The sequence below is a fragment of the Neophocaena asiaeorientalis genome, unplaced genomic scaffold (assembly GCF_003031525.2).
Source record: "Neophocaena asiaeorientalis asiaeorientalis breed wild unplaced genomic scaffold, Neophocaena_asiaeorientalis_V1.1 scaffold331, whole genome shotgun sequence".
Lineage (NCBI taxonomy): Eukaryota > Metazoa > Chordata > Mammalia > Artiodactyla > Phocoenidae > Neophocaena > Neophocaena asiaeorientalis.
The window spans coordinates 338,965-355,448 of record NW_020172138.1 but is presented as its reverse complement, the minus strand read 5'-3'; the positions used below and the strand labels follow the sequence as shown (position 1 = coordinate 355,448).

Sequence of the window (16,484 nt, the reverse complement as noted above, 5' to 3'; positions counted from 1 at the left end):
AAGAACGCATCTTTTTTTTTAAGGTTTTTATTTGGACCATTTTTTTTTAACGTCTTTATTGAATTTTTGTTACAATATTGCTTCTGTTGTGTTTTGGCTTTTTGGCCATGAGGCATGTGGAATCCTAGCTCCCCAACCAGGGATTGAACCCACACCCCCTGCATTGGAAGGTGAAGTCTTAACCACTGGACCACCAGGGAAGTCCCCAAGACATGAACACATCTTAAGTGCATATTGCTAAGTGAAAGACTGAAAAGGCTACATACTATATTACTCTATATGAAATTTTGGAAAAGGCAAAACAGTAAGTGCTTGCCACAGAATCAGAAGTGGGAGAGGAGTTGAATAGGTCAAGTTTAGGGGATTTTTTTTATTGTGTATGACATACTAGTAAATACATGACACTACGCATTTGTCAAGACATTTTGAACTTCACAACACAGAGTGACCCTCAATGTATGCAGATTTTATTTTTGGCCACTCTGCACAGCTTGTGGGATTTTACTTCCCCAACCAGGGATTGAACCTGCGCCCTCAGCAGTGAAAGCATGGAGTCCTAACCATTGGACCACCAGGGAATTCCCTGTACGCAGATTTCAAAAAATCATTTAGGAGGTGTTGGTGGAGTGGTTCCTAGGATAGAATGTAGAATGCAATCACACAATTTAACTATATTACAAACGTATGAAACAATCTCATGGAAGGGGGTGGGGGGAAAGGCTCCTTTCCTAAGTAACTTTGGAAATGGAGTCTGTGAAATTAAAGATAAAAGAAACTATGCTTAGCACTGTACTCCAGTTGATTAGGTTTTTTTTTTCCCATGTGGGTATGGGTTAACAATTCTGATACTACCATACGTGTATACTGGAATTGAACAACTAAGCAAAAAGTTGGCAAATGGTGGGAGCAAGGTTTCCCATGTTTCTCCTAATGTACACAATGATTCACTCATGCAAGTAAGACCATTAGAAATAACTTTTACACACGTCTTGACAGAGTTTATAATATGCAGCCATTTCACTGAAATATCAATAACACTGTGACACTGTGACAGAATAAGAAAAATAATTTGGTTTTCATCCCTGGTTCCTGGCAGAGAGCTCCCCAAACCCATGGAACTTCCTGATAGGGGTTAGTGGTGTGTCTTTAAATTTAAAACAAGCCACTTTCAGCTATTCCTGAGTTTATATTAATGAGGGGGGCTGCTTACCAGAGTGAACTAACCATATGGTAAGAAGGTTGGAACTTTCGGTCCCACCCCTAGACCACTGGGAAGAGGAGACCCCTAGACCCTATTCCATTTGGCTGTTCCTGAGTTTTATCTCTTATAATAACCTGGTAATCTAGTAAGAAAAGTGTTCCTGAGTTCTATGAGCCATTCTAGCAAATTACTGAAACCGAGGAGGGGGTTGTGGATACCCTGCATTTATAACCAGTTGGTCGAAAGTACAGGTGACAATCTGGGACTTGTGATTGGTGTCTGAAGACCAGGCAGTCTTATGGGACTGAGCCCTTAACCTGTGGGGTCTAACTCCAGGTAGTATCAAGTGTTATGAGTAGAGAAAACAGGTTTTTCTTTTAAACATCATACTGATACATTCCTGCAACTAGTACTATCAGAATCAACTTTTACATGTTAATACTAATATTACATTGTTCATTCTACAAAATACCTGACTACTATTGCTCAAAATTGTCTAGGTCACCAATCAAAAACAAATAAAATCAGAACTGTTACAGCCAAGAGGAACCTATGCAGATATGACTAAGTGTAAGATGGTGTCCTAGAACAGAAAAAGGTTATAAAGTAAGAAAATCTATTGAATAAAGTATGGGAAAAGGATCTGAAATAGACATTTCTCCAGAAACACACAGATGGCCAGTAAGTACATGAAAAGATGCTTAACATCATTAGTTGTAGGAAATGCAAATCAAAATCACTTCATACCAACTAGGATAGCTATACTAAAAGACAGCAAGTGTTGGCAGTTACATGGAAAAATTGAAACCCTCATACATTGTTGTATTGTAAAATGGTGCAGCCTTTTTGGAAGTTTGGCAGTGCTTCAAAAGATTAAATAGTTACCATGTGACCCAGCAATTCCACTCCTAGGTTTATCCAAAAGAATTTTAAACATGTCCACACACAAATTTGTACATGAATGTTCACAGCAGCATTATTCCAAATGGAAAAAACTCAAATGTCCACCAGCTGATGGATGAGTAAACAAACATATGGTATTTCTATACAATGGAATATTATTTTGCCATAAAAATGAAATACCAATACATGCTATGACAGGAATGAACCTTGAAAACATACTAAATGAACACATCACAAACAGCTACATATTGTTATGATTCCATTTTATAGAAAATATCTGAAATAGGCAAATACTTAGAAACTAGAGATTGCAAGTAAATACTAATGGATTTTTCTTTTCTGGTGTGATGAAAATATTCTGGAATCAGTGGTGATGGTTGCAAAACACTGTGAATACACTAAAAACCACTGAATTGCACACTTTTTTTTTTTTTGGCTGCACAGCTTGCAGAATCTTAGTCCCAGACCTCAGATAGAACCCAGGGCCCCAGCAGTGGATGCAAAGTTCTAACCACTGGACTGCCAGGAAATTCCCTGCACACATTCCTTAAAAAGTAGATTTAATGATATATGAATTGTATTTCAATAAAGCTGTTATAAAAGGTTCTTTGTACTGATGATATATGCTTATTCTCTAGACAGATGCTCTACAACGTAGAGCCAGTAGACTCAGTGAAATAACAGACCTTAACAAGGTTTTATTCCCCTTCCATATGGTTCTCTACTGTAGTCCAAAAACCTGGGTAGAACTGAAAGAAAGACTACACTGAACAGCTCTAATGTTTTATAAAACTTTATTGGAATGGCTACAAACTTTGTATTGCCACTGCATTTCTTACTTAAAGTTGTTGTGGGGAAGTAACCTTGGATACAAAACTACTATGCTGTTGCATCTTGCCCAGGCTGGTTGTAAAAGAGTTTTTGTACAATGGAGGTAGAGTGGATAGGGCAATAATTTAAACCTCAAGGCCTTGATTAATGCCAGGACACCTTTTTTTTTTTTCATTCAGGTTCTAGTAGACCTAGAAATAAACTACAAGTACTACAATTAGGCTCAGGGATGGCATAATACATTGAAAATTTTTAGTTTTCGGCTTTCTCCCATTTGTCCTTTTACAAATGTAAAATCTATAAATGATGTCTCTTTTCCCTAAAATTAAAGTGTGTTCTAAAAATACCTACTCTGGGAATGAAAAGGTAGTAGAAGATGAAAGAAGAGCAATACAACATCCTTTTCATAGTAGTTTTACCTGGTTTTTCTCATACCAGCCTAAGAGTCTTACTTTTCTATAAAACAATAGTAATCAATGCTTCCCCCACCCCAATCTCAAATATTCAACTTAATGGACACAAGAGAATCTTTAACTTAACATTTAATGAAAACAGAGCATTTTAACAGGTTCTATGCAGACATGGTTCTAATATTGATTTACTGTTACCTTATTTTTTTAAAAAGGGGGTGAGGTGAGGAAATACAGGCCAGGTTAACCTGGCCCCAGTGCTCAGGATCATAACTTAAGAGTTACATAACTCAGATATCCTTGACTCTACAAAGCATTAATTGAAGCCAATAAAGCCTGTTTCTACCAACATATCAAACTTTCTTTTGTCTTTTGAAACTATAAAATGGGCATGTGCCTGAGGCATAAGCTTCAGGCCAATGGGTTTTTAAGGGCTGTTTAAGAACCAGAACTAAGGGTACATTCTCCAGTTTAAGGATAGATTTTACAGTTCAAAATACTTCTTCCTTCTAAAAATGTGAGACAAAGAGTAATTTACACCAACTGCTTTTTATTATTGAGTTTCAGAAACCTTTCACAAGATGGTAAAAAAAAAAAAAAAAAAAGGAAAGAAAAAAAAGGGAAAAAAGAAGGGCGGGGGGAGAAACCCCAAACTTTACAACCACAGCTCAGCTAATGTTATTTTTTCCATTTTTCCCAGTCAGCTCCAAACCCATTGTGTGCAAAGCCCATTTTTCCATGCATCTAAATGATAGATACAGGCTATGAAATTCTTTATTCTATTTGTAGCAGCTTATGCAGGTGCAGCCAAACACAAAGCTTCAGGACAAATTGTACACAAACTTTACAATGTGGGATTTGAATTTAAAATATGAAACATAAAATCTACACAAAACTGATAAAAATCAAGCACAGATACCAGGACTGAAACTTATAACCCACGTGTGAAAGGGAGTCTTGTTTCCTTTCAAGTGCTTTATTCTGCTACAGAACAGTCGAAATGAAGATGTAAAGCTTTGTGGTTAGTTTAAATTATACACTCTGTAGATACTATACCAATTTTAAAAGTTACACATAGACCAACAGATGTCCATCAGTTCATCTGGGTTGACCAGCTGGATCGCTGAAAACAAACCAGGCAAGTGTGGAAAGAAAATCCACCTGTGCAATTTGTTTGCAGAGTTTACTGATGGGCACATTGCACTCCTGGTCCATGATGGCTACTGCTTTCTTCATCAGAGCTATCATTATAGGCTTCACGCCTCTGACCACCTCCTGAGCCCCGAGTGCTATCAAACTCTTGAAGCTCTACCTCCTCTGTGTCTCCAATAATGTTCGGAACTTCTGGTCTAGATGGCAGAAGATCTTCTAATTCCTTCATTAAAATAAACAAAAATAAGGTTAGCTGGAAGATTATCTTCATCCACTATCAAGTTCCCTTTTGATACAATCCAAGGTATATGTTTGACAGTTAGTCTTTGCACTTTAAGCCAGAGATCACAAATGGATGACCCACAGACTAAATCTGTAGACATCTTTTGTGCAACCCATCTATTGCTTAGAAAACAAAAAACAGAATTAGTTGCTAACATTTAAACACTGGAAAATTTCACACTAGACATGCCTTCCTGCATGAACAACCAGTAGACGCTAAGCTGGGGGGTTGCCCTCTTCAGGTGAGGTATCTGTTCTCCAAGGAGCCCCAATCCTCCCACCACCACCTCACATGCAGTCTGCTTTACTCCTTCACTATTCCCTACTTGGCCCCATAAACTTTTACATCAGGTATCCTCACTTTAAAAACAACCAGGACAGCCCATCAATCACTCAAATTAATAAACTGTGTAATCTAATCTTAGCACCCAAAACAAAGGGAAGGTGACACAGAAACACAACTATTATTAAACTTTAACTCATCTGTTGCCTAAATTTAGAGAACACTTACAGAAAGCTTGTCTGGGTTGATCCAGTTGTTTTCAGGAAACTGCACATCAAATTTTATGTAAAGATCACCTTTTTCAAAGGGATTACGATACTGTGGCATTCCTTCACCTCGAACTACACGGACACATCCTATTATTGGAGTAAATAAAGGGGAAAATATTAAGAATTTTACCCAAGAAGGTGCACAACAATATTTTTCTGAGTCACCTACTGCAGAAAGAATCTTGGATCAGGCAAAAATCAAGATCTACCTGGCTCAATTACTTTGCCAGGGGGGTATTTCACCACAATCTGACGTCCATCAAGGTGCTTAAATGTGAACTGAAATCCACATAGAGCTTCAACAAGTCCTATCTTATATGTCATGTGCAAATCATTTCCGTCTCTCTGGAACACCTACAAATAAAGCACACCAGAAACATCTTTTTAAAAAATTATGGAGGCATACTCTGTTGTTCTGTGCTCCTTGAATCAATTTCAAAACCTTAGTTCTACCATTTACTGCAAAAGCCAAACTGCCACCATCCCTAGGTTTCCTAAACTTATATAAGGAAACCTAGCTATTCTCAAGTAATATGCTAAAAACTACTATCACGAAAGAATTGGAATTGGGGAAACAATGACTCATAAGGTACAACTGAAACTTCAAAAACAGAACCAGGTATATTTTACAATTATGGACCATTTCGAAACACTGCCTGTGAGTGAAAAGGTGTACAAGGCCCAGTGGGATTCTGGAGAACAGGTTCACTTGGAGTTTCCTCCAGATGTGATTCTAACAGGGAAAGGTGAAGGCCCAAGTTCAACTAAAAAAGCTCAACCAGTAATGCTCAGCCAGTAAAGGGGCTCAAACCCCATGCTTCATACAAATACAAACAAATTTTACCTCACCTAAAATTCAAAACTTGCTTAGGTGAATGTAAAACGAATGCTAAAGTTGGCTTATTATTACACCATAAGCCTATGGACTAGGTAACGCAAAGGTTATTCAATAAACATTAAAAAATGAGCGCTCAATGTGTAGGGAAAAATACATCCAATTTCACACATGCCCAACTTATAACATTTGCTTATTAGAATTCACAAATATCTACAGTTAACTTTTGAAATTTAAGCTGAAATAAAATTAACTGCAGTGAAAGGTCACCTAATTTTTTTTCAATACAATAGCTATCTCTTCTAAAGAATAATCCTGGCTGGTTCAGTCAGAGAAGAGAGGAAATCTGAAAAATACCCTCTTTTCCTAAATTATCCTCCTAAATTTACCTATGAAGAAAAGTTAATCTCAAACCATTATCTTGACCAGTGGTCCTGGACCAGCAGCCTCAGCAGCACCAGTAAACTGGTTAGGAATGCACATTCTTGGGCTTCATCCCATAACCACTGCATCAGAATCTAAGAAGGTGAGGACCTGCAATCTGTAGTTTTAATAAACCCTCCAGGGGATTCTAATGTATGCTAAAGTTTGAGAACCACTGAATGTATATTTCCTATGAGAGTTTACTCAGGTGTTTCTCACAATGGGTGGAAAAATTAACTTCAATACGATTTCTTTCATGCAGCACTTTTCAATGCTTTTGCAAGTTCATAAAATGAAAGTGTTTCTGAACATATCATTACATTACTGTTCCAAAAACTACCTTTAACCAAATATCCTTTGGTTAAAGCTATATTAGCAGTAGGGAGTGGACTTCCCTGGTGGTCCAGTGGTTAATACTCCGCATTCCCAATGCAAGGGACACGGGTTCCATCCCTGGTTGGGGAAGTTCCACATGCTGCACAGTGCGACCAAATAAATAAATTTAAAAAAAAAAAAAAGAAGTAGGAAGCATGGAGGGATACTATGTTCTTGTATAGGAGAGCTCAACTTAAAGTAATTCCAATAAAAAATGGTATTAGGGTTTTTTTTGAGGGGGGCAGGGGACCAGCAGGAAGGGTGGTTATATTAGACAATTTGATGCTAAAATTCAAACAGAGAATAAAAAGGCAAGAATGGCCAGGAAATTTTTGAAAAACCAGACTAATGAGAAATTACCAAGAACCAGACAGTAAAACACATAAAAGCTGTAATAATTTCTGAAAAATAAAAATATAGAGTATAGAAGAGAGACTAACATCACCAGATCTTACCCACCACTGTGGCTCTTTGCTGTACAAATGCACCATGATAGCAAGATTACCAAAATACACACACACCAGTACTGAAAGATGACACACATGCATACACAGCACTCTCAAAGCTGAATTGTTTTTTGATCAGAAGATTTACACTCTGTTTCAGCTACAGTACCCACCCTGATCTCATGGCCTCACAATTCCTTCAGCACAAGTATTGAGTTTTTTTTAAAAAGAAAGCCCCAAACAACAAACAAGTATGTTCATGAACTAGTCAAACTAATCAATTTTTCTTAAGAAGGTTAAGAATATTCTCAGTGGTATAAACGAAACAAGGTACCTAAATCTCATTTTGGGCTCAAATTTACTTTACCGGTCACAATAAAACCAAGAAGGAACAATCTTTGACCTCTTACTAGATGAACTTCCATTCTAACCTTTATCATCTTCTACTTTCTACTTTAGACAACCAGTAACATCTGCTGTCTGTTGGAAATTCCACACAATTCCACTGCTGCCAATAATTTTGGAGGTGATTTACTTCCAAATGCCTCCTCCTCACAGCCCCAAGAAAGAAGAGCAGCTTATTCATTATCTCATTTGATTCTACACTATCTTTCTGAGGGATGACTTTTTTTTTTTTAGTATGCAAAGCCAAGCCCAGGGAAGCTAAAGCTAATAAATGGGAGCCAGAACTTAAGTCCCTTGTCTCCAAGGTCAGTGATTTCTATTTTTTAAAATCCCAAATTCTTACAGAATATTTTAATCCATAACACTCTAAGGCAGAATTCTAGAAATTACTCCTTAAAAAATACAACAACAAAAGCAATCTAGGGACCCTTGCCACTGGTAGGTTTGGCAATATTCACAAAAGGCCAAGATATATAGCAATTTACAGCTTTGCTGAGGCAATAAATTCGACTAGTATACCTTGAGAAAGGCTTGTCTAGGAGAGCAAGCCACAATCTAATGAGGGAATGAATCAAATCAAATTCCCAGAATCTGCATCTCAATATGGCTTTAATCTCTATTGGATTCTTGAAGTGATTTTTAAAATTTACTTCATTTGTAGAAATCACCATCAAATGGGAGAAAATTTTAGTGTGAACTAAAAAAGGCGGCTGACTTGTAATCTAAATAGTTCCAAAGGAACTCAAAATGGCAATGCGATCAAGTACAAAGCCAGAATCCTGTCAAATGCTTCTATATCCAAGAATTTAGGGGACTTCCCTGGTGGCCCAGTGGTTAAGACTTCATCTTCCAATGCAGGGGTTGCGGGTTCAATCCCTGGTTGGGGAGCTAAGATCCCACATGCCTCGTGGCCAAAGAAACCAAAACATAAAACAGAAGCAATATTGTAACAAATTCAACAAAGACTTTAAAAATGGTCCAAATCAAAAAACAAACAAAAAACTTAAAATATACTCCATCACACATTTAAAAAATACAGATACAATGGTATAATCAAAATAACATATACCAGGCCACATCATCAGCCCAGTACATTTTGCCATGTATATTAATGGATACAATACAGAGTCAATGAGCAATTTAAAAATAGGGTGTTCCCTGGCAGTCCAGTGGTTAGGACTCGGTGCTTTCACTGCCGTGGGTTCGGGTTCAATCCCTGGCTGGGGAACTAAGATCCCACAAGCTGCGCAGCACGGCCAAAAAAAAAAATTTTTTTTAATAAAATGTTTTTAAAACTGCAGAACCTTTTCTTTCAAGAAAGCTCACATAGATACCCAATATGTAAAACAAGTCAACAGAGCAGTACTGAGGACTGAAGCCCTCACCAACCATCCAAGGAGTTTCACAGTGAAACCTAGGCTGCCTAGATTATCTGGTCCAAGGCCCTTATTTTCATAAATAAGGAAACTGAGGTACAGACACAACAGGATTACTTAAGGTTATACTGCCAGTCAATGGCAGAGCTGGGACCAAGACCAACTCCTTCTACAGTGCTTCTGACAGCACCTGTCTTGTTGGTCTACTAAAGAAGTCAGTTCTTATGAACTCAGCCTAAGGACTTAACAACTTCATCTATGTTCAGTGTTGCTTCAGGAAACTCAAACTGATCTAACCTATATCTTGCATACAAGACCCATTTCTGGTCTTCTGAGGCAAAAATAAAAAACAAAAAGGAAATTACCTCATGTTCTTTTTCTTGTAGCAAAAGAACAATGTCTCCTGGTTCCACTCCTGGGGCCTGGTCTGCTTCCCCAGTAAATGTAATTCTCTGTCCATGTTTCATGCCTTTGTCTACGTGGACTTCAAGAATCTTGACTTCTTTAATCACCTTCTTCCCTTCACATTTTTTACAGCGGTCCTTTTCATTAATTACCTCCCCTGGAAAAAGAGGTCATTCAAACTTCCAGCAAGGGTACTATACCGCACTCTTAAGTAAGATAGGTCTTGATAATGCCTTTATTCACTAAATAAATTTCCTGATTGTCTTTAAACTGCTACCTGAACTTTTGATTGAAATATCATTCTTAATAACAAAAACTCACATCTTACTGCAGGCTACCTAAAGGACCCAGCTACCTAGTCTCCTCTACTCCAGAGTATAAAGCATCTTAAACAATATTTTCTTAACTCCTGACTCTACTTCCTAAGTTAAAACAAAGCCTAATGATCAAGCAAACAAAATGGGTGGTCGGATGCTGGAACTTCTACAACTGCTTTTTCATTTTTTTGTCTTAGTTTCATTTAAATTTAACAATGGAGAGAGACAACCCAAATAAAGATTTAAACATCCTTTATAACTCTAACAGTTTTTTTCTTCTATGTATTCTTCTGAAATATTTGATCAGTGCTATAATAAAATAAAACCAAAGCTGTACATAGTATACTGTGAAAAAAAAATACCATCAATTTCTGATGGCTGACTAGTGGCACACTTTAATGCTCAGATGACATGTGTAAGTGACTTCAGGAACACTACTTCTGCAAAGTATGTTCTGCAAAGCACCAGTTCCTTAAAATGGTAATGGCACATGGGAAAAGATTTCAGTCACTTCTGATTTCTTGAGAGTGGGAATTGTTAGCAACTTTAATAAGGTAAAATGCCCTGAGACGCTCCAGGAGGGGAATATGATATGCAGCTTCTCCAAATTATCTTGTCTCTTCCAGAAGCAATTTGGAAAAGGATGTTCTAGAACTGCCCAATGTGGTAGCCACTAGCCAATGTGGCTATTTAATTTAAAAATAATTAAAATTAAAAGTTCAGGGCTTCCCTGGTGGCGAAGTGGTTTAGAGTCCGCCTGCTGATGCAGGGGACACGGGTTCGTGCCCCAGTCCGGGAAGATCCCACATGCCGTGGAGCGGCTGGGCCCATGAGCCATGGCTGCTGAGCCTGCGCGTCCGGAGCCTGTGCTCCGCAATGGGAGAGGCCACAACAGTGAAAGGCCCGCGTACCGCAAAAAAAAAAAAAAAAAAAAGTTCAGTTCCTCAGTCATACACAGGTGGCTAGTGGCTACTATACTAGACATTATATACACAGAACTTTCCCATCATCACAGAAAAATTCTTTTGGATAGCACTGCTCTAGAACAAGGGCTGGCAGACTAAGGCTCACAGGACAAAACGGGCATGCCCTTGTTTCTATAAGTAATGTTTATCTAGAAGACAGTCATGCCCACTTGTTTACATATTGTCTGTGGCTATAAAAGTGCTAAAAGGGCAGAAATGAATAGCAGTTTCAGAAAACATTCGCCCAGAAAGCCTAAAATATTTACTTCTGTAAAAAGAGCTTCAATTGCAATAATCTATCCTCAAAAGCTAACTAAAGCTTACAGTAAAATTCTCCGCTTATCAAAATGAGAACTGAACAATTTGCTCTCTCGCTTTTACCAAATGTAACTTTTTAAAATATAAAGGGACAAAAAACTTTGCCCCATCTTTTTGGAATGAAAAAAGACTAACATTTCACTCAACATAATATAAGTTTACTGTTTATCTGTGTTCACTGGGCCTATGCATAAGGAAATATTATTTTTACATTTCTCTTTCAGAACCCTCTGTATCTTTAATAAGATGAATACAAACACACGTTGAAAAAGAAAAACTGTAAGCCTCTCCAACTTCTGCATTCCCAATCCATCCAACATAAAAGCAGAGAAACACTGGCATGCATACCTTCTCCATTACAGTCAGAACACACAGACTGCATCTGTTGTACCATTCCTGGAGCCAGCTGTCTGATCATGATGCGTACACCTCGACCCCGACAAGCACTACACTTCTGAACAGCTCCAGACTTTCCACCTTGGCTAAAGCAAGCAAAAGTATAAATTAGAATATTCCCCCTAGGCCATGACAAATAGGAATTGTGCTTTTCACCTTCATCTTCAACGCCCAATGACTGGTATTTAAAGACTTTCAGAGGTATCAGAAAGTGTTCTGGGTTGGGTAGTCAGTTTGAAGTCATGAACAATTTTTATCTGATATGGACTCAATGTGCCACTGAAAGAATAGATGAAATTCATTTCATAACCAGAAAACACACTTACCCACTGCATGCGCTACAGAGTACATTCTTGCTAAGTTGTAGTTTGGTTGTCTTGCCATTATACAGATCTTCTAAAGATACTCTGGGGAGAAAAGCATTAGGTTCAAATTTTGCCAAGTTCTCTTAAATTCAAGATTAAACGATAGCTGATATAGCAAATTCCACTATAACCTTTTAAACAAAGAATTCAAGAACATCTTACATAAATCAACTGAGTGAGATTTTATTTTGTAGCTCAAATTGTTTATGGCTATAAACAATATATGTATTGCTGAAAGCAAGAACTTAAAGGATCAGGCCAATAATTTACTGTGCTGCATTTCCTGATAAAGCTGATAACTGCACAAACTCAAAACATCACACCTTCTTCTGGCCTCAAGGAAGACCTCCACCTAATCCAACCCCCTGAATGAGGTAAAATTATTATCCTCACGTTACAGGACAAAACTGAGGCACAGAGAAGTAACTTGCCCAAGATCACATAGGCAGTCTGGCTCCAGAGTCCAGGCTCTACTATAAGGCTCTGTTCCCTTCAAGGACAATTCAAAAACGCTACAAAGTTACATTACAATTTACGGGAGGCAATTAGATTGCATATGTCTTAAAAAAAAAATTGGCCTTATCTAGAGTGTGAAAGATGAGAAGAATAGGTTTCCAAGAGAGAGCCTACAACAAGTTTTAGATGTCTGAAAAACGCAGTGAATTATAAGCAAAACTTGAACAACTTTTGCAAAAATTTCGAAGGGGTCTATGACCCCAAAATAGCCAAGTTAAAAAGCCTATTAAAAATCCCAACTGATAAAACCCAACTCGTCTTTATTCATACAGCATATCTGAACTGCAGGACCATTCATTTCCAAATAAACATCAAAAAAAATTCTATATAAATCAAAAGTCTCAAAAATATTATTTACAATTTGCAAGCAATGCATTTAATTTGGTTTTACCCTTCTCATGGTGTTTTTAAATCTCCTTTAATGGTAAAGGTTTACTTTAAAATAGAGGAACAGGGCTTCCCTGGTGGCGCAGTGGTTGGGAGTCTGCCTGCCGATGCAGGGGACACGGGTTCAAGCCCCGGTCAGGGAAGATCCCACGTGCCGCGGAGCAGCTGGGCCCGTGAGCCATGGCCGCTGAGCCTGCGCATCCGGAGCCTGTGCTCCGCAGCGGGGGAGGCCACAGCAGTGAGAGGCCCGCGTACCGCAAAAAAAAAAAATAGAGGAACAAAAGAAGTTAAATGTGCTTTGCAAAGCACCTATACTATTTTGTGACATTCAAACTTTCTCAAAATTGTTATCTTTTATACATTCTAGACAGTATAATAAAACATTTATGGTCAAAACACTACCAGCACTTCCAAACAACGGCATATCTAGACCTTAGACCGAAGCACTTGGTTCCATCAGGCTTTAACCTCCTCCTAAGAACCTTTAACCAACCATTTACATGATAGGTAGGTCTTCTTCCCCTAACATATTAAACTGCAATTAGTATGCAACACTGCTGTGTAAGAGGCCAGAAAAATCTTCACTTCAACAAACATGGCAAAAGAAGGAAAAATGTGGGTAATGGTCTAGTGAAGCTGGCACTCTCCACCAGTGGGGCTAAACTGGCACAATCCTCTACAAGGCAATTTAGTTATATTTATCAGCCTCAAAACACTGATGCCTGCCCAGGAATCTCTGCCAAGGAGAGACAAAGCTGTATATAAAGATACTCACAGCAGCATTATTTATGATAGGAAAAAACTGGTAACATCCTATAGAAAAGGGAATGATTAAATAAATGATGGAATGGAATATTATAAAGCCACCCAAAATGAAATATTGTAATAACAGGAAAATTTTAACAAATTACACTTTACTTCCTCTTACCTACTCAAATGTATAAACGAGATACTATGAAATATTTCAAATAAACACTTGAACTTCAGTCTCTGGCATTTGCTAGTATAACCATTATTAGTCCATGAAAAGTTAACGGGACAAAAGATCTCACAAATTTTGCAAAGTAAAATAGTTATTTTCATATTGGGTTCACAGTCTAAGATCAAGGTCAGGTACCATTCATATGTTGGTAGGTTAATGTCAGGCTTGAAGCCAGCAAGCTCAGTGGAAATCAATTTAGGACAGTTCAGACTGAGAAACAAGTAATGAGTTACTGTAACATGTTAACAAACTAGCCAGATGGTCACTCAATTTGTAAGTTTTTAAATAAAAAGTAACTCAGGAGGTCTAAATACTTCAAAGAAAAGAATCTTCATAATTGAAAATTTAAAAACAAGCAGCCTCAGAAGCATATACCAAATCAATCTTCCTACTCTGTAAAAACACCAACCATCCTTTAAGATCTGTTAGCAAAATACCAACATTCAGGTTATTAAATTCAACTTAGTCACCCAATGAGGACAGCAAGGTAAATGGAAGATATTTTTTTTTCTGATGGACAGAGTATTTTTTGATGCCTCTTCTCTCTTTTACTGAGTACTTCTACTTGAAAAAAAGTATTTAGCATTTTTTTTAAAAAAGAAAAAAGATATTCACTTGAGTGGATGCATCATGTCTTCTCCTCTTCTTCTGCCATTTCGACTTCTGCTCTGATTGCCCATGAAGCCGAATAATCCCCCACCAAAAATGTGAGAGAAAATATCATCCATGCCACCACCTCCGCCGCTACCTTCCCGAAGACCTTGTTCTCCATATCTGTCATATAGTTCACGCTTCTCAGGATTTGATAGTACTTCATATGCAAAACTTATTTCTTTGAACTATAAAGAAAAAGTAAAACAATTGGATTTACAAATAAAAAGCTATAGGAATCTAGAATTCATTTAATTCTAAAAGAAAAGTTACAAGTTACCTTTGGTTTGATTCTGGTCCTATTTACCACCTACCACTGCCCCAAATGTTAGTATTCCCATTGTAAAACCAAAATACTCTTAACATAAAACTTTAGCACTATGGGAATAAATGGACTTTTCTTACAACATTCCCTTTTTTTCCCAAGAAGGGTGATTTAAGTTTAAAACAGAAATCTCAGGGGAAAAAAGTCTCAAATAACTTACTTTGTCACCAGCATTTGGATTCTTATCGGGATGGTATTCCTTGGCTAACTTTCTGTATGCCTTCAATAAAAGATTTTTTAAAAAAAGGTTATATATAAAGACCAGTTTAAAGATTTGTGAGTACTAACGTAACATCCAATTTTCTGAGAAGCAATGTTCTAAAACCATAACCTCCCAAAATATCCTTTATTCATTGGCATTGTTGGGCATATTCCATCTTAATACTGTTTTCTCACTAATAACAAAGCAGACAGTAGTTATACTTGAAAACAAGTTATACTAAAGCCAGATACAAACAATGAAACAAAGCCACAGAGAAAAACAAAATACTGAAAAATCCCCTATTTTCACTATTGTCAAATGTCTTTGATGGCCCGTAAGCAGACCAAGACGACTCCAATTAACTCTAAAGAGAAATGACTGTTAAGCTCTACAGCCTGCAAAAACACTATTATTAAAATTAAGCTAAGCGAAGAGATATGGGAACATATGTATAACTGATTCACTCTGTTATAAACCAGAAAGTAACACACCATTGTAAAGCAATTATACTCCAATAAAGATGTTAAAAAATAATTAAGCTAAGGTAAGAATCTGGCTCACGATGGCTCCTCTAATTGTAGCATCAGGAAAAAGCCAAGACAAGCTCCTAGGTCATGGTTTATTTTCATACGGTGGATTGATTGGGGTCTTAACTGGAGTGACCTCGGTCTTAGTGAAGCTGCATACATTTGGGTGGCTGAGATATAAAGCACTTAAGCGTTCATTCACAGACACCTGAATTATGTAACACAGAATAGCATTTCCGGTAAGGTAACAGGAAGTGCTTTTACTCTCAACTGCACCCGTCCCACTGCCTAAGGAGCATTCTCATTTTTCTAAGCTTACAAATTCGAATACTCTAAGCCCCGTGAAGATGCTGTGGGGCTTAATCAAATGCCTCAAATGCTTTGAAATCCTGAGATAAAAGATTCGCAGCAATGCAAACAGCGATAATGAGGCCTTCTATTTATTTTTAGTCAGTGTACGCTCAGTTGTTTGGCTGGGACCCACAGCTTTTTCCTGAAACGAGCACATAACATTTGGGTTACCTGCCCACAGAACAAAGCACCCAGACACAGACCCACGCCACCTCCGGGTCAAGGGGCGAGGGAGGAAGAGGGGGAGAAGCTCCGCGGCCGCGGCTCCCAGGAAACATCCCTAAGTCCCCACAGGCACCCGGCGGGGGCGGCCTCGACCCTCCGCCAGGCCCCAGACCAGCCCCGACGCGTCTCGGGCGCCGACGTCCGCGGCGCGGTCAACTCCTCTCCCGGGGCCGGGATGCGCTGGGCGTCTCGGTCCAACCTGTTTTTCCAGGGTGGTGACCTCGGCGCGGGGAGGGCCGGGCAGGCAGCTGCCTCCCGAGAGCGCCAGGCCGCCGGCGCCCGCCGGGGGAGGGAGGAAGGAAGCGTTTTCGTCGTGTTTGCTCAGGGGTGGGTTTTATTTGCTGCATCTGTAGGCGGGCCA

General features: G+C 38.5%; 1 protein-coding gene across 1 annotated transcript in view; it reads right to left on the bottom strand.

Moving 5' to 3' along the window:
- Positions 1–2,881: 2,881 nt before the first annotated feature.
- The window catches only part of DNAJA2 (DnaJ heat shock protein family (Hsp40) member A2), a 14,052-nt gene continuing 449 nt past the window's right edge, over positions 2,882–16,484 (bottom strand). The window contains exons 2-9 of the mRNA XM_024752047.1: positions 14,979–15,038; positions 14,458–14,681; positions 11,919–11,999; positions 11,545–11,678; positions 9,557–9,753; positions 5,541–5,685; positions 5,291–5,418; positions 2,882–4,720 (exon numbers count right to left, since the gene is read on the bottom strand). Of these exons, the coding sequence (XP_024607815.1) occupies positions 4,529–4,720; positions 5,291–5,418; positions 5,541–5,685; positions 9,557–9,753; positions 11,545–11,678; positions 11,919–11,999; positions 14,458–14,681; positions 14,979–15,038 (1,161 nt within the window). The 3' untranslated portion in view covers positions 2,882–4,528. The remainder of the gene's footprint in view (positions 4,721–5,290; positions 5,419–5,540; positions 5,686–9,556; positions 9,754–11,544; positions 11,679–11,918; positions 12,000–14,457; positions 14,682–14,978; positions 15,039–16,484) is intronic.